The sequence below is a fragment of the Pseudopodoces humilis genome, chromosome 3, assembly GCF_049639895.1.
Source record: "Pseudopodoces humilis isolate 2021_Gansu_Grassland_sample_001 chromosome 3, ASM4963989v1, whole genome shotgun sequence".
Classification (NCBI taxonomy): domain Eukaryota; kingdom Metazoa; phylum Chordata; class Aves; order Passeriformes; family Paridae; genus Pseudopodoces; species Pseudopodoces humilis.
The window spans coordinates 50,705,048-50,729,365 of NC_142202.1; the positions used below are offsets into that span (position 1 = coordinate 50,705,048).

General features: G+C 42.6%; 1 protein-coding gene across 5 annotated transcripts; it reads left to right on the top strand.

Moving 5' to 3' along the window:
- Window positions 1–6,889: 6,889 nt before the first annotated feature.
- Window positions 6,890–23,823, top strand: TNFAIP3 (TNF alpha induced protein 3). Of its 5 annotated transcripts, none has more exons than XM_088053537.1 (10): window positions 6,890–7,072; window positions 7,268–7,489; window positions 10,620–10,932; window positions 15,128–15,318; window positions 15,542–15,689; window positions 15,883–16,053; window positions 16,896–17,076; window positions 18,561–19,471; window positions 21,317–21,549; window positions 22,049–22,178. In XM_088053537.1, exons 3-10 carry the CDS (start codon window positions 10,620–10,622, stop codon window positions 22,058–22,060), a joined length of 2,160 nt encoding a protein of 719 aa, XP_087909663.1. In that variant the 5' UTR covers window positions 6,890–7,072; window positions 7,268–7,489; the 3' UTR covers window positions 22,061–22,178. The 5 variants fall into 5 exon arrangements, with proteins under 5 accessions (XP_087909663.1, XP_005518521.1, XP_087909662.1 ...); XM_005518464.3 differs by having other exon boundaries at window positions 6,891–7,072; window positions 22,171–23,823; XM_088053536.1 differs by lacking the exons at window positions 6,890–7,072; window positions 7,268–7,489 and adding an exon at window positions 7,645–7,780 and having other exon boundaries at window positions 22,171–23,823.
- Window positions 23,824–24,318: the final 495 nt, after the last annotated feature.

A 24,318-nucleotide genomic window follows, 5' to 3' on the forward strand; every position in this document is an offset into this window, starting at 1 on the left:
AGCATCTGTTTTTTTTGGGTTTTTTTTCAACATTTATTCTTCTGTATGGAGAGGACTTGAAAGATAAATTATTTTGATGACAATAGTGAGGAGCTGCTTCAGCTAATAGGAGACCTCAGCAGCTCTCCCATTAAAAAAAAAAAAAAGGCTTTGCAATAGAAAAAGTAAATTTCTGTAAAACTGGTCTACGAAATAAAGAAATGCCTTCTCTTAAGTGTAGGGCAAATCCATCAGTTCAGTTAGAAAGCATAAGAAATGCTTTTGGACAATGAACTATTACAGACATATCGAAAAAACTTAAACCTATGGCCTCTCAGAAGCTGCCTGTCGCATACAGTCCAGATTCCATCACTGCCCCATCAAAAGGGAGTCCCACTCCATATGAAGGTCAACAAAGAGAGATGCATTTACATGGTCCAGGTGATCCAGATCAGACAGTCCTTTGTTTTAAGAAACAATTACTTGGGGTGTTCCATATACACCACAGATATATATATTCTATAGTATCTCCCAGACATGACCGACTACCTTTTCCCATATGATTCTCAAATCTGTCTGGGACTACTTTTACTTCTCTCCACCTGAATGAATAAATTGGAAATTGTAGCAAGCAGCTACAATTTTTTGCTTCTGAAGCATCAAAAATTACAAAAGTGGGAGCATATGACAGGAAAACATACTTCCCCCATGTATATAGAATAAATCTTAAAAAATCCTCTCTGTGAAGTTAGGAATCAATGATTATGTTAGTCTTACTAACAAGTGCTGTCATTGCAAAAATGGGGAGTCCCTTCACTCTGAAATCACAAGAAAATGTACTTTTTGAGCTAAAACACATGATCAGAGTCATCTCGTGGACATTGACTAAACCCATGTTTACAAAGCAAACTCACCATTTCCCTGATGGGAGATGACTGTCAGCTTTTAGGAAAAAATCTATGGACTCTGTTATTTAGGTCAGCATATGCTGGTAAATTCCCATGCGTAAATAAATATCCTTCTTTGGAAGTATTTCACTTGGGGAAATTCTCGCACTGCTGATACAAGGCAGATAGATTTTCTCTACATTTGGAAGTCTAATCTGAATTTCTGGTCACTCATAAAGCCTCTCGTGTTACTTCCCATGCACAGAATTTGCTCTACACAAAAGAAATGCCTTTCCCCTGCTTTTGAAAGTCCAGGAACAATTCACTTCCTCATTGTCACTGAAGGCTGACAGAGCTTTGAACGAACCCAGAATGTAGTTAACCTCTTAACACACAAGATTCTGAAACCTATTGAATGCTTAGTGCTTTTGAGGTAAAACCCCAGTTGAACGGTTTGGCTGAGGGTGTGCCAACTGAGATTAATTCTCACATCTAAACTAGTAACTCTAAAACAGGATTTACAGTAAGAGCAGTTGGTAGCAGATCCCTCATACAATTCTGTTCTCTGTAAGAAAATCAAAACAGTCTGTTCCTGAAAGAGATGTCAACCATGTGGCAGCCGTTATGGGCCTGACACAGAAACAGCCCAAGAGGTTCAACAGACTGTGTTGTTGTCTGTCAGACTAGAAAATTGTGAATATAAAAAGCCAGCCAAAAGCATTCACCAATGCAGAAACTGACATTTCTTGGCTATTTCTCCACATTTAGATGATTTGGGGGAAATGACAAAAATTACAGAGGAAAAGATTGACAAGCTTCATGCTCTCTGATTCATGACTAAAGAATACCTTCAAATGGTCACTTTTTATTCACTTAGCCCTCCCCATATAATTCCATCACTAAGAGCTGCTGACAAGAGAAATTTCCATCTTGAGAGAAAACAGGGTCAGCAGTTTTCCCATTTTGTCAAGGAATGATATAGTCACTCATTCATGTATGCACCAAGTACATGGAAATTAAACACAATTCAAAACAGCTTTACTGATTTTAAAGAGTGTATGGCTGGCTTAATAAATGGAAACATAGGTAACAAAATGCATTATTGGACATACAAAGAAATGAGATGTCTATATATTGGACATAAAAGAATTAATTTTTTTTCCATTCAGATTATACAAACTGCTTATATTTTGGGAGGAAGTAAGAACTTCCAGTGAAACTAGAATTCACTGGGAAAGGAATACAGAATGCTAAAGATCTGGAAGACTGGCAAGTCTGCTGAACAGCAGCTTGCTCTGTCTAAGAAAGTTTTACTGACTGCATTACATGTTGAAACTGTTCAAGGAACAGAGGAGAGAGGAGTAAGACTTTAATTGAGTATTTGCTAGCTGCATTCCTTGACCCTTCCCATCTACTCCCAGAGGACATAGCTTTGTGCTAAATGCTTACTTCATACCTAAAGTTAGAATAGCCGATCATCTCATCAGATAGGAACATAGAAAGGAAAACAACAGTAGTCTGTGCTTGATTTCACATGAGGCATTATCTTTAGCCATTTATTTGCTAACCAATTGCTGACTCATGGATGCTAAACTGCTGGCTGAAGCAACCAGCTCCAAAACCAGATTCTGCTTTAGAGTCTCCTGCTGTGGTGTGCACTGACATTTTGGTAGCACAGCACTTATGCCAGCCTAAAGATCAAGTTAAAAGTTACAATGATTTGGCTTGGACTACCTAAACCCAGCCACTGCTCTGTGCATTGAGGCAGTGTTGGAAAGCAAAGACAGAATCCGTCCCCCTGCAGTGCTAGCTATCTATGCAGTGCTTTATGTTTACAGCCCTCAACCTAAATCCAAGACCATTCCAACAGTAGTAGTTCACAGTTACATGAAGCCTGCTACACATGGATGGTAACTCTCTAGAAGCAGGGACCACACTGTGTGGTAAATAACCATGTGTCTAGGTGTTAAAGAACAGCAAACACAACACAAGATTCTATTCTAAAGAGTCTGCAGACAAAGTTAAACAAGCATGATAACAGAAAAGTGTGAGGGAACATACATTCACAAGCTTACCATACAACTGAGAAACTGAGGTACCAGAATGTAAGACACAATCCCAAATCCCACAAGAAACTGTGACAAAGTGCAGGATGGAAAAGTATTCAGAACAATCCAGCCTGTTTCTATGCTCTTTCCTGGACAGCTTCTCAACCTCTGTGAGAAACAAGGCAGTGAGGTCAATGGGCCTTTGATTTGGCTTACTACTGCTGTACTTATTTGCCTCAGTTTAGCCACAAGTCTAGTCTGTGCCTGCATCAAAATCCACTGAAATCACTTTGCTCTCCTAAGAAGAAATAATGTTCGTCTTCCCCTTACTTCTTGCTGGGGCCTTGTTAAAATTCTCTGTACCGTGCACTAGAGGGTCAGTAACACTGGGTTGTGCTGCTGTCTCAAATGAAGCTGTACATAGCTATGCCTGCAGTTCTTTGGGGCCCTGAGGCTTGCTGCAGTATCTACAGATATCAGAAGAATAAAAAACAAGTTACAAAAATTTTATCATCATCTCTTAGACTTTTTCATGCATTTCACAGACAACAGTGCTGAAATTTTCCTCCAGACCAGGAGTTAAGGCCAGTCTTCTGTGTGATTAATGCCATATTTAATCCCCTTACAGGTAATAAAACCTGTTCTTAAAAATGTCCAGTGTTTTCTTCATAGCTCATTTTTCACACTGTTTCACCAGCCTTAATGAGAGAAAACCACCCTTACAGTTTAACCTTCAGGTTAACAAAAGGGGCTAAGGCAAGATTTGAACTTTCAGCCTCTTTGAACCCTCTGCAGTTCCAGCCCTTTACTTCTGACACTTCTATCACAGATATTAAAAAGAAGAAGAAAATGAGCACACACACGCACCAAAAAAAAAAAAAAAAAGCAGAGGAAGCCTTGACCCAGGGGCATAAATAAGAATCCATACTTCCAGTACAGTCACTTGCCAGTATACCCAGGTAAAAGTCTTCTTGGAAATCTGTAGTTTCTTTTACTGTATTCAGATTAGTATAATGGAAAAAAAAAATCACAAAACCGGTTCAGCTCTGGCTTTCTAAATGGCAGATGTGATTTGGGGTTTTTTGGTTTTTGTTTTTTTTTTTTTTTACTGTCATTACTTGATTCAGTAATAAGCACCATCTTTCTATCTGATAGATGTTTAGGGGATTTTCCCTCCTCTCTTTCCTTTGCACTGACAAGCTCTTATCACTTCTCCACCAGGAAAAGAAGCAACTGAATGGCTCATGGAAGACAGAAGTGCTGAACTCAAGCATGACCTCAAGCACTGCTTTTGCATTAAAAGTGATTTCCCTTTAATGATCCTTTTCCTCCCTTCTCGATAAATCACACCTCTTACAGAATTATCTGATGTTAAGACACAGCAAATGATTGAACTATTAAAAGTCCGAATGTTACTAACCATAAATATTACTATAGTCATCATCCTAGCATTGAACATTACATGAGTACTGTCTTAACAATGAGTCTTTCCTAGTGCAACCTCTGAAACATTTGGCGATGGTGTTCTGAACACTCTGAGGTCTTGGTTTAATTTAGTGAGACTGAGCTACTCCTTCCTGAACAGTAAAAAGAAGCAAAGTAATTAAAATAATTTAGAGATACAGAGCTGCTTGGGGCCTTGAGAGATTTCTTCTTTTTCCCAGGTACAGTAAAGAATTGTTATTGATTGATGTGCATGAAACTGACTACTTAAATTTTCACAAAAAATGGATACTCTGCAATTCTTAATGACAGTTTTCTCCAGGGTTATGTAAACATCACCACTTACAAGGGTGGACTGTTTCACCCTTATGCTTAACCAGAATGTAGATAGCTGAAAATTAAAGTATTTCATATTCTGTCCTTAATGTCAAGAACTTCCCTCTTCCCTCAAGAGATACAGAAATGCATATATACCTAAAAATACGTGTGTGCATGTACTTAGTTATGTGTGTTGTGCATGTGCACACATTTACACACACTTCAAAGAAGAAAATTTTCCTTTACTTTATACATATGTATATATTTTTATGTTTCATTAAATATAAGCATTATACCATGAATGATGAGATAAACTATCAGGTATAACTACAAAAGACCCAGAAGTCATTCAAAAAAGAGGAATGTATATTCATACACTGTGTAATTACTGATGTTGCTGATGTTTTTAATGTATTTCCACATTGCTGAGGAGTTATGGTTGACAAGACAGAACTTCATTTTGTGCTCTGCAAACTCAGATCAAGTAAATTCCTGCCATCCTGCTCAGACCTGTTTGATAAACATCAGCTGTAGCAATGTGTAATCAACTTTCAGTTTATCAAGGTAAACAGTAATTATTAATATTCAGACATGCTTACCATGTAGAAAACAAAAATAAGCTGTTGTCTTTTCAAGTTTTCCTGGGTCTCAGCATCTCCAACACGGCTAGAACTACTGGTTAATTTATTTGCTGCAGTTTCCTATACAAAGCAGGGTACAATTCAGCTCTCCTTTCCCTACCTCCTACCTTAGCTCATCATTCCTACTCCACAGCAAAACTCTCCATCACTTCAAGTACTCTCTGTAAAACTCTCTGAGGGGCTGGGCTTCATATCATGTGAGAAAAATGTTTTGGATAAAAACTTTTTTTTTTTTTTTTCTCTAATCAGATCACTTCAGTAATCTGCTACCTCAGTCCCCATGAGAGGACAGAGGAAAATACCCAGGAGAAGGGAACGGCAAGATGCTGACAGAAACATATACTGTGGAAATCACAGCACAGATGCTGGCTACTGATCATTAAATATGGAGCCTTCCTACACAGCTATACTTTCCAAGGCAGCAGAGAGGCTAGGGGGACAAAAAGAAAACAAAAAAACAAACCAACACACCCACAAAACTCTTTAAAAGAAACCTCTCCAAGGAGAGGAGGAAAAACAATTAGAAGAGATTATTATTTTTCTAGCCACATCCCTGACTTCTTTTTGAACAAAGGCAGAGGAGAAGGATGGCCTGCTGTGCAGAGCCAGCACAGGCCTGTAAACCCTGGGAAAGATCATGTTGCCACGTAATCCTGCTGTGTGACACAAGCGCATGACCTGCGCCAGCTGCTGCTACTGGAGGTGAGGTGAAGGAGTTCAAAGCTGAACTCTTCCAAAATCCACCTGTTCTCTGAAGGAGTCAGTATTTAAGACCTGATTTCAAGGTGTAAGCAACCCTGGCTTCTCATCCTGCCAGTGGGAGGAACAGGCAGAATCTTACCATGTGAGAAGACGAAGTCTTTTAATAATATAAGAAACTTTGTTGCACTATGTTTCATTTCTGCGTGCCTTCAGGTTGTAAGGCTGTTGAGCAAGAAATTGCCCCTTTTCCAGCATAAATCCCATCCACAAATCATATTAACAGGCCTTAAATATTGGGGATTTATTCAGTGAGTTTTTTCACTGCACAGATATTAGCACATTGTTTAAAGGTGTGCATTGTTTACAATAATTAAATTTAATGATTCAAACAGACTGCTAGTTGCAGCCAAGAATTTACAAACATATTCAGACACTAAGATCTCCCTGACTTGATAGCTCAAGGTTCTGCCCTTTACCTGCAACAATCCAACCTCGACCAGGGCTGGATTAAAGCACATTTAACATCTCCTGCTGAAAATGCCAGCATATTTGGATTATGGGGTTATATACTGGCCTAACCTCTAATTTGAAGAAATGAAGTCACTTGTGGTTACTTACAATACGGACCCAAAACTGTGGAGCTCATACAAGCCAAACGAAAAAAATAAATACTTATTTGGTCTGAAAACCGTCTGTAAGAGCAATACTTTCCCCGAGACGGGCTCCCTCAATGTCCTGCTGGGACGCTGGGGCAGGGATGTGTGCATTTGCACCCTGTGTGCGAGGGCAGGCGCTGCCACGCGTGCCCGTGTGGGTGAGGCCACGGCGAGGGCTCTTGGGGCAGCCGCCTCCCACAGCCGGCCCTCACAGCCTGCGGGCCACGGCCTGCGCGCCGCTCTGCGCAGGGGCACGGAGCTCTTCCGGACACAGCCACGCGGCACCGCGCCGGCCCGTGAGGGGAGCGAAGCCTGCGGGACGCATTGGCAAACCCCTGGCCAGGGGGAGAGGAATAAGGAAGGAAGAAATGACATCCCGGCTCCCGAAAATCCCGCGGGTGAGTCACGGCGGGCGGGGAGGCGGCGGCGCCCCCTGGCGGCGGCGGGCGCGGTGGTTGTCACAGGCCGGAAAGTCCCTGCGCTCTGCCGGTGGAAATCCCCGGTGGGGGTTTCTGTGTTGTGCTTTCAACTTTTTTTTTTTTTTTTTTTTTTTTTTTTTTTTTTTTTTTTCCCTCACCCGGGCGCTTAAACAGAAAGGGAAAAAAAACAAGAGGCTGGGCTCAGCCCTTCATTCCGCATCGGCGGCAGCAGCAGCAGCAGCAGCAGCTCCGGCGGGGAGAGGGTGGAGAGAAGGGAAGGAAGGAGCCCCGGCGCGGTGGGCTTTGATGGATCCCGAGCGCGGCTCCGTCCCATCGCCTCAGCCTCGCTGCTGAGCAGCAGCCGGATCGGCCGGAGGAGGAGCCCGCCGCGGAGAGGTGAGCGCCGCTCTGGGCAGGGCGCGGCGGAGCCCGGACACTTCAGGAGGAGGGCGCCGCGGGGACCAGGCGGGACTGGCGGCGGCCCCCGGCCGGGCCGTGCCGCTGTGCCCGCTGCTGCCGGCCCGGCCCGGCCCCGCCGGGGCTCGGCGGGCGCTGCGGCTCGCAGAGCGGGCGGGCTTGCTGCGAGTGCCGCGGGGAAATCCGCTCTGGAGCTTCGGGCTCCTTCTCCTGGGGAGCTGGAGGGCCGTACTCTGTCCTTTCCATGTTCAGCCTCCAGCGGAGCAGCAGGTCAGGGACCTAAGAATGCGGAACGTTTACTGTGTGGAAACCAGTCCTGGGGGATTTAAAAAAGCCTCGGTCCTCATCTTCTGATTTGGTGAAGTGTAGTACTGTGTTTTGGTTTGTACCGGGCAAAGACCCAAGCAGAAAAATCTGTTTGCTTAAAAGGGTGTTTTAGAAGTTTTAGCAATTTATGGAGAAGTTTATTATTTGCTGTTCTTCAGATAGAGGACAGAAAATGAAAATAATTTTATGAAACCATTGGCAGATCTCAGAACAGTATTCAGCTTTCCCGAGCCCAGCATCCTCAGCATTACACGTTTGGAAAGGATGCTGTCCCTAATTATTGTTTACAGCTGTTCCTTTCTGGGAATTCCCAGTCATTACTTGTCAGAAGGTTAAAATAGCATAGCACACGGCAAAGCACTATAGACTAATAAAACTGTAGCTCAATTTCTACTTTCAAATCTCCAGGTTAGTTGGCTATTGAGTTGTGTTTGTTTCATCACTTTGATTTTGAAAATAAGGGTTGCTTGGCTTTTGTCTTGATTGACATTTATGACTGTAAATAGCACAAGCTGTAATTTCCACGTGTGGAGGGGAAAAAATGCCGGTAGAACATAGTATCGAATAATGTAGTTTCAGTGAGTGCTTCTGTAAAGTCAGTACTTTTTGTTACTTAAAGCTGGAAATAACCATTTCAAGGGTCCATGCCGGTAGTGCTTAGTCATGTGATTAGTCTTTATTCATGTAAAAAAAAATCCCATTGACTCAGTGTTTCTACTAACATAAGTAAGGAATTCAGTATTTTGGTCATCTCAGAGCAAAGTACAGCTGTGGTTATCATACAGGTAAGGGGTTGTTTATATTTCCTTTTTAGAATAATTCATACATTTAAATACAGGATTGCATAAATTGTAATTGTATTAGTGAGGAGAGTGGATAAGTAAATGTGTTATTTTCATTTTAAGGCTGTTTGCTGCTGGGGGAATGATAAGAATATGCCATCTTTATTACCTAAAGGAAAGCTTTACCATATGCTGCAAGATGTGAGAGATCTGAGCACAATCCCAGGTGCTTTTAGGGTGTGTGAATGACACCACCCTAAAGTAGGACTTCATAGCATCACCTGTTTCATCTGCCTTTATTTAGGGCTTGTCAGGATGTCCACTGCATCTCTCCATCAGCTGGTTCTCAGAGTGGTTATAGAAGTCAGCTCTTGGCACCTGGAGTTTGAGGTCCCCTCTCACCCTGAGAGGGTCTTGCTGAAAACTTTTGGGCATTTGGAGGTGCATGTTGCCAATGGAAAAGTCTGGGTGAAGAGGAGAGAGCAGCTGTTTCCCTGTGGGGAAGGGGATTCTAAAGCCTTCCTGTGCAAGAGGGGCCTTCTGCCTCCTTAGACCAGGAAATGCCTTCCTGGTCGGTCTGTCAGATTGGAGTTCTTCTCTCTCTGCCTCCTGACTCCCACCTCCATGAGAAAACTTCCTAATAGTTGCATAAACAATTTTTAGTTGCTTCTTGTTTCCTTGTACTTGATATCCAGAGATTGATACGGCTTGATACTTGTCCCTAGATTCACAGTCACAATGGTGGGTTCTCCTAATGTGGCTACTTGTACTCTAAACATTTTAGGCATGCATACTTCTGTCTTGATACAAAAATTTTGCTTTGTTTTTAAACAAAGCAAGAATGTTTGTGGACAGCATGGAGAGTCTCTCCCTGTAAAAATTTGTATTGTTGTTGTTGTTGTTCTTACTGTACTGCACAGGGGTTTTCAGGCATTCGGTCCCTACATTTGGCTCTAACTAGCCACAAAGTTAATATCCTCTGAATAAGTATTTCGTAGAGGGTAGCAGGTTTGAGGTTGTGGGTGGGTTTTTTTTTGTTTTTGTTTTTTGTTTTTTGTGTTGTTTTTTTTTTTTCTTGCTGTACCCATGAGGCCAGAGTTACTGAAGAAAGGGATGCAGGGCAGTGAACATTACATGTCCTACTGTGGAAATATTTTGGGGGTTTTGAGCCAAATGGAAATGCTTTTTCAGCTCTGTTGACTTACCACTGAGTAATAGTGGCACTGCAGGCTTCACCCCCACACACAGCAGAAGCACTTCTGAGCCATAGCTCTACCACTCACAAAATACAAAGAGCTTCAAGAAAAGTAACCCAAGTCTGTCCCCAAGTGACAATATCCTCATCTACCATATCTGGCCATTGTAAGTATGTGACTGATGCTAGCACAGCTTTCAATTCTTTGGGCTCTTTCTGTACTCTACTGACCATCACTGCTCAGAATGTATGGGCTGTGGAAATCTGACATGGTCATTAACTGCCTTTTTTTTTTTTTTTTGGCATGTTATCTATACAAAAGCTTTAAATGTGCTTAAATTCAGCAAGTGCATATGGGATTACATTGTGCAATTATCAATTAGTTAAGTTTCCAGGATAATTTTCCCTTCCCTTGATCCTGCCTTCTCTTACGCTTACTTTGATTTAAATGCTTTTTTTGAATGATGATGCAGTTTCCTTAGTTATGCATAAATCCTCTTTAATATCACAGTAAATTATATCAGCAAATGAGTGGGATAAACTGATCAGTGTCTGTATCTGAGTAATGCAGAAAAGTTAGTGAATATGAGCTTTATAAAGTTTTTATAAATAGTAATTATAAAGTTTTTTTATAGTCTTTATAAAGGCTTAATTGGATTGTATCCACTCTGTGCTTGATTCAAGCAAAACTTCATCCAGAATCCCACCCTGAAAGTGCTTTCTCAGCCTCTGCAGAAGTGTGATAGAAGGGAACTGTGTTAGAAGGGAACAAACCTGCCAATAAAAGGATCCTTTTTCATTTCAGATGTCTTCTAGAAACATGGCGGGCCAACACATCCTTCCTCAAGCTTTGTATCAGAGCAATATGCTGAAGGCTATGAAGATCAGAGAGAGGACACCTGAGGATCTAGTCAGACCTCCCAGTGGAATAATTCATCACTTCAGGACTATGCACAGATACACCATTGAAATGTTCAGAATGTGCCAGTTTTGTCCCCAGTTTCGGGAAACACTTCAGAAGTCCCTGACTGACCAGGCTACCCAGACTTCACTGGAGCGCCAGAGGAAGCTCAACTGGTGCAGGGAAGTTCGGAGACTTGTTCCTTTGAAGACTAACGGTAAGTTACGAGCAGGTCTTTGCACTCACAGTAAAACAGTTCATACTGATGTAGCATCTTTATTTATAGCATCTGAGTTCACATTACTGAAACAGAAGCACATGGCTTTAAAAATGTGCTGTCTTGTAATCTTAGTTTTGAAAATTGAAATTCTTTCTATGTGATGTACGGTCCTGAGGCTGTAACAGACCCTTGCCCATACCACAGTATGTGAATATTGAAAAATTTCACGGATATTTTCATAATGTCAGTAACCTGTGGCTCTTCAGAGTCAAAAACAAGGCAGGGAAATTTGATTTAGAACCCATTGCCTTCCCATGAATCTGACTGCTACCTATCAGCTGCTTTATCGGAAGTGCCAAACATCCTTTTATGCCAGTCAAGAGGAGCCTTCAGATGCTTTGAGTGACCAGGGATGCATTTCCATGTATATTTTGCAGAAGCTAATATCCTTCCAATAAGCCGTGCTGTTGTAGCTGGCAGGCAATGCTTGTGTGCTGATCCAGCTTTACAGTGACAGCAATAGCACTCAAAACATGGAGTCTCCGGGGACCCTGACACTGCTGTTCCTGGGGTCAGCACCCCACACTGGGGCTGTTCCCTCACCCTCAGCACCCTGCCTGGGTTTGCCAGCTCTTGCCTTCCCTCAGGGCCCACCAGTAACTCCTGTGTTGTGTGACTGACACCCATCTTTGTGCAACAAAAATTTTGCAGTGCTCATTTCTTTCAGCAGTCATTGCTGGTTTCAGGACTTGGCTTTTGGGTTACTCTGTGTGTGTATTGCATCAAGTGCTATAAATGAAAAGGCACAGCAGTAGAGCAAAGATTTCCTGAACAGGTTATGTTTGTCCAGAGTCTTGAGCAGGAAACCTTGGCACATGACTGTAGGAGTCACCAGGCATTTCACATTCAGTGAAGAAAAGATTCAGAAAGATTCTATGACTTATGGTCATGCAGCTGCAAACTTGGACTCAGGATTCCTTACAGTACAGGTTGCCCCTAACCAGCAAGAATAGACTGGGACAGCGAGGACTTTAAGAAGATGAAAAATACGTACACTTCGCTCTAGGAGCAGATCACAGCAGTTAGAGCAACACTGGTGGACCTGTAACATTGTTGAAGTCCATGTTGCGTTCTGTGTTTGCTTCTTTTCATATCTGCTTGTATACACATCGCCCTTATCTTCCTAGTCCACACTTTTCCCTTTCCAAGTTCTGCCATATTTCTTAGTCTGACTGAGAAACAACACGGCTGTGTTGTACAGAAACCATAAAAATAGACCCATTGGGTAGATGTCACTGCCCAGCCTAAAGCCTGATGTTGATGTGTGTGTCTGTAACTGTTGCAGAGGCACTGACCTTCCGGCGGGCTTTTTGGGCTGCCTCTGCTTTGGTGTACAATTCTCATGACTGCAATTAGGGGTGAGCACGGAAGTCATGGAATCTTGAGCTTTGAAAAGACCAGAGTTGCAGCTAGGGCAGGCAGCACTTTGCAGGTACTGGGAAGGTAACATCACTCCAAGTGTTGCATCTTAAAAATTCCACTCAAACGGATTTTCTAGGAAAATGGACAATGTGCACAATTTTTGCCCAGGGCAAAGAGTAGCAGTTTTAGAGACCCCTGTCTTCAGTCAATACAAATCCTGCAGGGGTTAACACTGCCTTGGGCAGACCCTTGTTGGTGACCACATTACATTCAGCAACACTGACCTCCTTTGTCTCATGACCATTGGCCCATGTTACACGTGGGAATAGTGTGGACTTGGATCCCACCCACGAGCAGGCATACCAGTATATGAGATGCTGAAATATTAGGGCAGGTTGAGGGAAGGGAAGGCAAAGCAAGGTTTGTGGTCTCCCCATAAACTGAGCAGACAAAGAACTTGGCTTCATTTCAGTGCTTCAGGGTCATTAAGTGCGTGAGTAGGAGTGGCTTTGGAAACCTGTGAGTTATGCAAAGTATTTGCATTGAAAGACCTGTGCAGGAGAAGGTAGATTGGACTGTAGGAGAGGATCTCTGAAAGAAGTGCAGAAGTCTGGAGAAGCCCTGTATTATTCCAGAAAACAACTTTTTTTTTTTTCCTCCTATGTGGCATAAAAAATAAATTTTAAACATTTAGCTGCTTTAACCCATAGATGTGGGAGGAATATGTTAGTTCTCTCAGTCAACAGTGGGCTTGCTTCAGAAAATTCTGGGTTTTTTTCTGATTAAGGTTGTAGTTGTTGAAAAGAGAGAAAGTATCTCCTACAGGATCTTTTGATGTATATTTTACTTAATATGTTTGTGGATCTGTGGAGTGATGGGGTTTTCTTAATTAAAAAAGACATTTTGGATCACCACATATTTCTTTGCAGACATTTGAATGGATGATAGAAGGAAAGCGGTAGGAGGTACAAAAATCAAAACTGTTTGGGCTTTTTTCTTTTTTTTTCTTTTTTTTTTTTATTTAAAAATTCCAGCATCTATTGGCTGTGGAGATTTCACTTGTATAATGAACTGGCATTCATTCCAGCTCGCCCAGCCACACCCCCTGGGAAAGTCCGAGGGAGGCCACACTTCACCCGCAGAACAAAAAGTACAACTGTTGCTCAATTGCTAATCAAACGGTGTGGGGGAATTCCAAGTGCTGTGTAAGGAATTTTGGGCAGTGCTTCTAAATAAAGAACCGAAAGTGAGCTCTCAGAGAGAGAAAAATTTTAATCTTATCTTTGCTCTAGATTTTGCAAAGGGAAAATTTTAATGGGATTAATATGTCATCTTTCTTGGTCAGAAGGAGAAACCCAGTCAGTTTTTCTGTCTTCTTGGTTATTCCCTGATTCTTGAGTTCAAGTAAGCAGCCTGCAGAATTGAAGTAAGCTTTGCAAGACAGCATTCAGAAGATAGAAGGCAGTTGCAGGAACTTGATATGCACCAATCCCATGACAATTTATGAAGCACTGAGTAGATTTCAAATTGTATTTTATTTGGGAACTGGAGTCTGTTGTAGGCTTTTCCCTGCAATTTCACAGACTAAGTAGCAGAAGTGTTCACAAATGGTATAATTGAACTCAAAATGTGTGTGGGAAACTGGGTTTAATTCTTTTGTGGGAGTTCTTTGGGTGGATTTGTTTGGGGTTTTTTTTCACATGAGAAAAATCTAGTAGCTTCACCAGGGTTGATGTCTTCTATTCCAAGAAAATTGCTATGGTTTCTTAGCATTGGGTAAATCTGTTTACCACTGTGGTAAAATATCAGAGCTAGTTTTGCCTCTGAGCACATGACAGTAATGATTCTTGATGTCTCCCTTTCAGGGGAGACATTTGCTTTTGAAGAAGGTGGCTAGAGATACAATTTGAAACCCAGGCATAGATGTATTTTTTGTCACACCTTTTAATTAAGTTATCTCATCTGAGTCTCAGTTTCCCCTCTGAAACTGCAGAATATCACAATCCTTCCTATCTGTAAAGAGGAATTTTTCAATGCAAGGAGATTGTGTAAATGAAAATCCAATCACTGTTTTTCATTTACTTAGTTTTGATTTTGTGTTTTAAAAACCAGTCCTCTAAATAATATATGTAACAAACCAGTTTGCTGTCATTTCTGAGAGGAAGGCCAGAGGTGTTTCTATGATTGCTTTACATAAATCACCTCCCATTCCCTTTCTGTCTCCTTTTTTATTACCATTCCTCGATCAAGCACAGCCAAGTGCCAAGCAGTGCTCATCAGGGATTGTGAGGCTATAGTTGGTGTTACTATAATATTTTCTTAGTGGTTTCCATTATCTCAGCCTCATGTCATTTGGTGTATATTTCTATAAACACCAATGAGGGAGATTGACATCTTTTTTTGTAAATTTAAGATGACTTTGTTGTGTTTAAAAAGCTATTTCAGCTGTGTTTGACATTTAGAGTTGACACCAAAATTTAGTTTGTGGTATCAGTCAAAATTAAGTAAGATAGGTAAGGGGCATTGCTGGATGGCAGCTTAACTTGGACTGGTACAGAGACAAAAACAGTAGGGAGGGAAGTTTTCTTTTTCTGTCTCTGAACAGAGACCATAACTCTGCTCTCCTTCTTCACAACCCTTCTGTCTGAGGCTTAGAGAGAAGTGCACAGGGAATATGCTTATGTGCAGTGTAATTCTACATCTCACAGGCTTGTGGCGTTTTATTTAAGTAGCCATTTGAAAATAATGCACTTTCTCTTCTTTTTTGCAGGTGATGGAAATTGCCTTATGCATGCTGCCTCGCAGTACATGTGGGGTATTGAAGATATCGACCTTGTCTTAAGAAAAACATTGTTTAGTGCTCTCAGGGAGATTGACACACGGAACTTCAAGCTCCGCTGGCAGCGGGAGGCTGTTAAATCCCAAGAGTTTGTAGAAACGGGACTCCATTATGACACCCGGGTAAGGCAGGCTGAGGGAATGGTGCTGTTTTCAGAGTTTTTCTGCCTTGTTTTGCTGATTCTGTTTGTTTTGTGGCTTCATGGATTCTGTCATTAATGGAGAGCAGAAATAGTCTTCCTTTGGAGGAAATGGGAAAATGTGATTATTTGAGCACTGCTGTGCTGCAGCTGGCTCCTGACCTCCATGTCTTTGAACCATTGGTGACAGCTGTTTCTTTCCTCAGAACTGGGAGGAGGAGTGGGAATACCTCATTGAAATGACCTCCCCAGAAGTATCTGGGGCTCAAAACAGGCTTCCCTATAATGCACTGGAAGAAATCCACATCTTCATCCTTGCTAACATCCTCAGAAGGCCAGTCATTGTCCTTGCAGGTGAGTTGTCTGGCCAGTCATCCCACTGTGTTACTCTTGTGCTGTGTTAGTAATCTTAGTCAACAGCTGTTGTTTTCAGGTGGATGCATTTCAGAACACAGTGTTTCCAGCAATTATTCCAAAACCCCCAGCATACATTTTCTCTTCCCTGTAGCACATACTTATTTGTGTTTTCTTTTTCTTCTTCGTGTAGATAAAGTGGTTAGAAGTTTAGAGTCAGGCTCCAGTTTTGCTCCTCTGAATGTTGGTGGTGTTTACTTGCCTCTCCTGTGGCCATCTGAAGAATGCTACAGATACCCAATTGTGCTTGGCTATGACAACATGCATTTTACACCACTGGTGACTCTGAAGGACAGTGGGCCAGGTATTTTTCAAGAACTTCATTTAGTATTTATGTTCCTTCTTCAAAACCACTGTGTTGGTAATGCATTTGAAATATGATCTGGTTTAGATTTGCATTTTTAAAGTTAAATAAGATTAATTTGCAATATATTCGTAAAATATGAGCAGAAAGAGCTTTGATTTTTTGAGTCTGTGAATCTGAGTAGGAACTAAAGGTTACCTTTAAGTTCAACCAACTAAAGGTTGAAAGTAGAGTGCAACTCACCTGCTTGCAGGCTGGAATTGGTCAAAGGGTAGCCTCTGCTTTATTGTGTTCTGTCCTCTTTTCTACACTGTGAGAGAAGAAGCTTTGAAGGATACAGTCTCACTGCAGGTATCACTGGCTGGCAGGAATAATGAAATATATGCTTTACCATTTTTAATGCATCTCTTCTGAGTGGACAGCAGTTCTCTAGGTTCAGGTTACAGCATCGTCCCACCAAAAGGCATAACAAAGATCTACAATTCTGTTCACATGGAGAAGATAGTTGCTATGGGGACATAAAAACTACTGTTGGATGGGGCTAAATTTGTGATGTAGCTGTGTCTGCAACCTCCCCCAGTGGTACCACATAGAAACTGATTTCTCTGCCCAGCCATTCTCCTCTCTCTCAAAAATTTAGTGGTGATATCTCCATATATTGCATTTTGTGGTTATTCCTAACTGCCTGGATATGTGTGTGTGTATGAATATACATATATATATGTATATATATATATATATTTGTATGTATGTGTGTGTGTATATATATATATATTTATCTATCTATACATATCTATATCTATCTGTGTGTGTATGAGTTAATCTGTCTTGTTTCCCCACAGAAATCCGGGCTGTCCCTCTGGTTACCAGTGAACAAGGCAGATTTGAGGATTTGAATGTGCATTTTCTGACAGATGCAGAAGAGAGGGAGAAAGAGCAGCTGCTAAAAGACTACTTGATAGTGATAGAAATTCCAGTGCAAGGCTGGGATCATGATACAACTCATCTAATTAATGCTGCAAAGTGAGTGTCATTCCTGTTTCCTCAAAGTTATCTTGTTTACAAGGGTGAGACAAGCTGGGCAGCCCAGTGAGTTCTTTTGATCTTTCCTTCCTTCCTAGGTGGCCCATGTGTTTACTATCTGAAATATGAAATATTGTCATTACTGTTGATATGTTTTGAAGTAGCATGAGCTGAGGCCAGTCTCAAATTTAAAGGCAAAAATGTGTTCAAACTTAACAAACTGAAACTAGCATTTTAGAAGAAAAAATCCACTTGATCGGTTTCACTGACTTATGGATTTCACAGGAAGGTGGCTGAAAAGTAGTTAAATGCAGGAACTAGTTAGCCCAAGCTCTTGTGCTTTGTGTAAGGGCACATTGCATAATGGGCAGTTGGTGTAACTTCAGCTGCCCTGGGGAAAGTACTTGGCAGTATGTTCTGAGCACAGATGCTTCAACACCCTGGGCTGTTCTGTGTGGCAGTTGGCAGGAAGCTGTGGCCGGTGGAGGAACTGGTGTCTCTGCTTGTCCCCCTGATGGCTGAGCATCAGTAGCATGGCAGGGAACAGCTGGCAACAGCCATCAGCTTCTCATATTCAATGGACACTGGCAGTGATGCCCAACCAGTCCCCTGAGAACTGATGGAGGGAAGTAACTCCCTGTGTCCTCTGCCTTTGCTTCTACTACCACACGGAAAGGAATCTTTATGCTGTTGGCTAGTTCTGGTGTAGGGGCGTTGAAAATTGAAGTCTTTCTACCCAGAGGATATATATGCACACGTGAAGGGTAGCACTGGAGCTTCCCTAGTTGCTCTGCCTAGTTGTGTTCTGGAGCATTGCCAGAAATGCTAGCTCCTCATCCTAGCAACTATGGCATGATGAAACTCCAATGTAGGGTTTTCTCTGTAGCTGTAGGCAGAGTAAGGATGGTGTGATGGGTGCACCACACTGAAGCCCCACAGTTTGTTAGAAGAATTCTGCTGTTAGATACAGACCCAACAGGGCAGAACCAGGAGCAGATTTCATGATGAACTGTCTCATGAAATGTTGAGCCCCTTGTAGGAAGGGCTTGCTCTTAGTGTGTGCTGGTAAAGAAAGGGGTCTTCTACTCTAACCTCTGCTCTGCTGAGCACTGTTCCTGAGAGAAATTCACCATCTGTGGGACTTTCTGCTTCTGGGAGATTACACATATTCTTTGTGCAAACAGCTCTTAGACAGAAAACCTTCACCTACAAAGCCTTTCAAGAAGACCTGTTTAGCGTTGTTTCAGGGCATTTATTTCAGATGTGAAAGTCTACATCACTGAACACCTGCTTTTAAAATAATTTCCATTTACAGAAAAAGTGCAACATCCCAGATCTTCTGTCTGAGAAAAATTAAACTTGCATTAAATTGCATAAAATTGCATTAAATCTGTATTCCCTTCCCACGTTGCTTGTATTTGCTTCCACTCCCACCATCTGCTCCTTTCAACCACAGATGCAGTCTTCTTTTTTTTGGCTTTCAGGTTAGATGAAGGCAACCTACCCAAAGAAATAAACCTCGTGGAAGATTACTTTCAACTGGTACAGCATGAGTACAAGAAGTGGCAGGAGAATGCTGAACCTGCTAGAAGAGAGACATGTTCCAGGAACAGACAGGACCTGTCACTTTCCCAGCTCTCCCTCTTACAGATGAAATGTGAAACGCCAAATTGCCCTTTCTACATGTCTGTGAACACCCAGCCCTACTGCCACGAATGCTTTGAGCAGAGGTCCCAAGGGAAAAAAGGCAGAAAGCAGATCTCCAAATCAGCACCTGAGAAGCTGAAGGCAGCTGGGTCAGGCTCCTCCCGTGGGGGTATTTGTGAACCTGGGGGATGGACGTCTGAAGGGCCTGTAACAGAGCCTCGCTCTGCACCTCCGACCGCTCCGAGCCTTTTTCTGTACAGTGAAACCACAGCCATGAAGTGCAGGACCCCAGACTGCCCCTTCACATTGAATGTGCAGCACAATGGGCTGTGTGAACGCTGCTACAACTCCAGACAGCTCAGTCCCTGCAACAACTTGGATGACCAGAGACATTTGGACTATGCCACATGCAAAATGTGCCATCAGAAGGCCAAGAGGACCTTCAATGGTATATGCAGCACTTGCTTCAAAAGGTCTACAGAGCAGTCCCCAAATGGCAGTCCCGCTTTTCTGCCCACCTGCCACCAGAGATCAACATCTGACCCGTCCCAGATCTCACAGATCCTGCACCAGCACTCCTGCCATCAGGCTCCCAACAGCCATGGCAAGGAGCCCTCGCCACCAGCACTGCCTCTGGCGGAGAACAGGGAAGGCACCCTCTGTAGGAAACCTGGTTGCAAGTTTTTTGGGACATCACAAAATGAGGGCTTTTGCACGCTCTGTTTCTTTGAGTACAGGGAAAACCATGGTAAGTGGAAATGGAGTGAGCTTTGGCACACTTTACTGCAGATGAGCCTCCTCGAACTGTGGCGTTCTGTGTGTACTGGGTATAAAAGGGCGGGGGTAATGAAAACAGTGTGAGGAAGAAGGTGATTTTCTGTCTGTTATTATCCCATTGTCATGGTTAACCCCAGCCAGCCACCAAGCCCCACACAGCTGCTCGCTCACTCTCCCACCATTGGGCTCAGGTAGAGAATCAGAAGCGTAAAAGCTGGAGAACTCATGGGCTGGGATAAAAACAGTTTGATAGGAAAAGCAAAAACTGCATACACAAGCAAAGCAAAATAAAGAACTAACTCATTGCTTGCCATGGGCAGGCAGGTGTTCAGGCTGTGTCTTCTCCCAGCCTCCCATGCACCCTTGCCAGTAGGGCAGTGTGAAGAGCAGGAAAGGCCTAGTCTTTGTGTAGGCCCTACTCAGCAATAACAAAAACATCTCAATATTTTTAACCTTGTGCTCAGCACAAATCCAAAACACAGCCCCATACCAGCCACTGTCTTTTACCCCAGACAAAACCAGCATACCATAAAGGGGCACATGACAGCAGTGTGAGAAATCTGTGAAATCTCATGTAAAACTGCATTTCAGTTTTGATGGAAGCAAAACCAACTCAAGAGGGAGTGGCTTTTAATACCTCCCCATCATCCACTGCAGTCACGGTTTGGTAAGAATTTTCTTCACAGCTCGACAAGTTGTAGAGGCCAGTGAGGGAACTGCTGTAAATGTATGGAAGTTACTGAAAATCAGTTATGTTAGCAAGGTGTTCAAAAAGCCTTGAAGAATCAGTAGTTCTCTATCTGTTCTGTGTGTAACAGGTATAATGCTCTGGAGGAACCGCTGTAGTTACCTTGATAAGCAGAGCAAGTAGAAGTTGACTGTAGATAATTAGCTTGTATTTTGGAGTAACTTAGGAGTGTGTTGTTATACTCTACCTCAAAATCTTCCTTGGTAATACCCTGTGTGTGCATGCACGTGTGTTTAAAGACTGACCTTCAAAAAGGCAATAGTCTCTGAATAAATCACAGCATGAATTCTTCATCTTTCATGCAACTGCCCTGTTTCACAGGTAGAGCCCTTAGGTATAGGGCCTGAAAGGCACATGTAAGAAAGAATTATTACTTATCTCTTCGGACTATTTTATTGCTGATAAGTTTGCTGATACAAATAAAGAAACATGGAATAGGTTGAGTTGGAAGGGACCCTTAAAGATCATCTAATTCAACCCCCCTGCTGTTGGCAGAGACATCTTTCACAACAATGATCTTTCCACATGTGTTCAGTTTAGGGAACTTCTGTGCCAGCTTGCAATACCTTATTTTCCAGCATTGCTCACAATGAAATTTTTTTTCCTTCTGATTGTGGAACATATAAGATTGCTTCATGAGACTGAAAAGTATAATGCACTTCTTCCCGTTAAGCTCTGTACCACTGTACTTCAATTATCTGATGTGACTGAAATGGGGGAGGCTGAAATGGGTAGGTCACAGATGACAGTCAAAGCAAAGTCAAAGGTGAAATTTGTCTTGACTTCAGTGGGATCTAGGCTTCCCACTTAGGGCAAGTTTTTCCCAAATCATCTGTTTCAACAACTTACATGAAAATCAGGCTGCATTGGCACCCTCATTTATGTAACACGAAGGAAGATGTACCAACTGGGGGGGGGTCTCAGGATTGTCATAAACCCATGTTTGAGGCTAGTTGAGCTTTTTAATTTATTTTCATTTTTTAAGGTGGGGAGCTTTTTATAGCTGCTTTGGGTCATCAGATCTATTAGGCACATTCAAACTGCTCCTGTTCACGCTTTGTATTACAGACAGTGTTTTGCTACGCCACCAGAGGAGATCTCAGAGGAAGTCTTCGGCAGCAGATCAGATGGGGAGCTCTGCTGCCAGCTTCCGTAACACTGTGTCCTGCCAGCGGCGTGACTGCGGCACCCTGGGCAGCACCATGCTCGAGGGGTACTGCCAGAACTGCTTCATTATAGCCCAGAGCCAGCGATTCCAAGAAGCCAGAAGGACGGAAGAACAGCTGGTGAGACAGCCAGAAGTAAGTGTGAACTTCTCAAAATCTTCCTCTTGTTTAGCACTGCATGTTCTTCCCTTGTGGGAACAGCTTGGGATCCATACTAGAAAAACCTCAAATGACTGCATCTTAACTATCATGGAAAGACAAGCATAGAGCATATTTTTTTTCTGCTGTAAAAAGTCATTCCTAGTTTAGGGTTGTTATGGCCATGCTCTATTTTACCTCAGCTAGGATTTTGCCAGCCATTTCAGTGGAAGCAATTGGACCAACAGCTAGGAATTTTGTTGATTGGGCAGAGATTTTCATTCTTACCCTTTGAGCTGTGCAGCTGTGTCAAGGGGTTCAAGCTGCATTTTTGATTGAGTCCATCACAGAGATACGGCTTTTTTAAAATTTGGTTTGTTTTGGTCCTTTTAGAACTGAGGGTTGCCAAAGATAAAAAAAACCAATATTTTTTCCTAAGAAATTACAGAATTTCTTTGATAAAACTCAACTTGGCTCTTGGTATTGCACTTTCTAGGAGCACCTGTGAACAATCCCCAAGTGGTTACCTATACAAACCACGAACAGACTAGAAAGGAAATGAAAGGATGTTTGTGCTACCGGCCCAGTGACTGACAATGTGTTTTAATATTTTTCAAGAGAACAGGGCAGCACAGAGATGTGCAGCGAGCAGCATTGAGTACCCAGAAGAGACAGTGTTCTGTGGCTTCGTGTAGAAACAACATGGCCTGCAGAAGTGATGATCTGTGCCCGGAGTGCCGGCGCCTTGGTCAGCTGCCACCGTCGAGGAGTGCCAGGGAGCCGGTGGCACAGGAGCCTCCCAAGCAACGCTGCCGAGCCCCTGCCTGTGACCACTATGGCAATGCCAAGTGCAACGGCTACTGCAATGAATGCTACCAGTTCAAACAGATCTATGGCTAGTGGGGAACAAGAAAGCAATACTAGCTACTTCCTTCCCTGAAATGGTGCTACGTCCAAAACACTTAACAGTCCTGGGAGTGGGAGGGTGGGGGGAAACATAAGCTGTCTGCTCAGATCATGTTTATTCCCAAGAATGGGAATAAATTTCTACTTCCTCTAAACACTGCATACAAGGACTGCTGAGAACGTCACATTGCCTTCTGCACAGAGCTCTCGTTCATGACTAAGCTCCTACAATGCCATATTTAATTCTTGGACTTCCCAGGAGGAAGTGTGAAGCATTTGAATCCAAAGAACTTCCCAGTTCTGCCTCTTTCTCAATACATCCCCTCTCCCAGGCAAGGAGCCATGTCTACTGTCAGAGGTGCAGGACCTTTTTATGTTTGCATACGTCAGTCAGGGGCAAGTCCTTCCTGAAGGGGAATTACCCAGGACAGACTTGCACAATTTCCAGCTGGCATCTGAAGAAAAGTGGTTTGATTTGCCCGTGTCCTTGCTGTTCCTACAGAGCTTGCCAGGGCAGGAGCTCCCATGGGGATTTAGGGTGATAACAGCAGGCAGTTCTGTGTTTGCAGAGCCCTCAGCAAACCACAGCCAGAAACAAGACCAGCACTGGTCTGCTCCATATGCTTCAACATGCTTAACCTACCCAGCATTTAGACCCTTTCCCCAGATCCCAAGACAACTGGAAAGACAGAAGCTGCAGAAGAAATGCATGTGATGGGGAAAATGAATCCTGCCATTTCCCACTTGAGTGGAAGGAATTACCTCCAACAGACAGGAAAAACCCCAAAGCCCTTTGTCTTCACTTCTGAAACAAGATTGACTCTTGTCTCTCTTGCACTGCAGCTGTCAGGAGTGCGTGTGTGCTGTTCATACCCTCCCTCCCCATTTCTGTCACACTTTGTCATCCTTAATGTGATTCTGTTACCATGCAAACAGCTGGGAGCTCAGTAACAAGAGTTCTTCAGAGCTGAGATTTTACTCCTGAAGTTTATGCATCCACTTCGCAATCTGCAATACTTTCTTTAGCAACCTCAGCCTGTTACCTGCTTCTCTCTTCTCCTTTTACACCTTTTAAGTTTTCAGCATCTGTTTTGCTGCTATGATTTTGGAGGTGATACCTCTTCTAATTTGCTTCTCAAGTTTAGAAGCTTTTTCTAGTTACTAAAAAAAACCCAGTTACTAAAAAGAGAAAAAAATTAAATAACTCATGACTTATTTCTGTTAAATTTTATATATTTTGTGAACCTTAATGTGAACGTATGTTTTATTAAAATATTTATATTATTTGAAACAATGCAATTTGAAATTTGCACAGCTAGGTTTTTTTTTACATCTATTTACTCTAGTGTTGAAAGTTACAAACTTAAATGTATAATAGAAAAACTTCCTCTGGTAAAAAGAAATAAATTATTGAAGGATTGAATTTGTTATTTTTATATCTATGCGAGAGAGCGCAGTTGAGGATGGGACACCCCCTGAAGGAAGCATTCCTGTTCAGCAGTACCATTCAGCATGTTACTGACTGCTCCTTGGTGCAGATGATACAGCTTTGAAGAGGTGATAACTTGCTGTAAGTGGTTGTTCTCTCAGGAAGGCCTCTTGGTTCTGTTGAAGGACCTGGGCATAAGGAGTTGGCTTCTGTGGGTGCAGAGTTATTTTCAGTCCCCAGAAGAATGAATGTGGGAGAGTATGGATGGTGCAGGAGCAGACTGCAACAAAACCTAAGCTACACTGACTTACCTTGGCTTTCTGTGTTAATCCATCCATTATTCCAGGAATTCCCAATAAGTGGTACTTGAGTGCCACCCTGGGAGGTGGTGATGGCAGCCCACTATCCCAGCCTCCACAGCTGTGTGTGCA

What these genes read in the sequence shown, in the direction of transcription:
- TNFAIP3 (XM_005518464.3), top strand. Translation starts at nt 10,620, where the DNA reads ATGTCTTCTAGAAACATGGCGGGCCAACACATCCTTCCTCAAGCTTTG. An exon ending in CATCTAATTAATGCTGCAAA is followed by an intron (nt 17,077 to 18,560) that starts GTGAGTGTCATT and finishes TTTGGCTTTCAG; the next exon opens with GTTAGATGAAGGCAACCTAC. An exon ending in TGAGTACAGGGAAAACCATG is followed by an intron (nt 19,472 to 21,316) that starts GTAAGTGGAAAT and finishes TTTGTATTACAG; the next exon opens with ACAGTGTTTTGCTACGCCAC.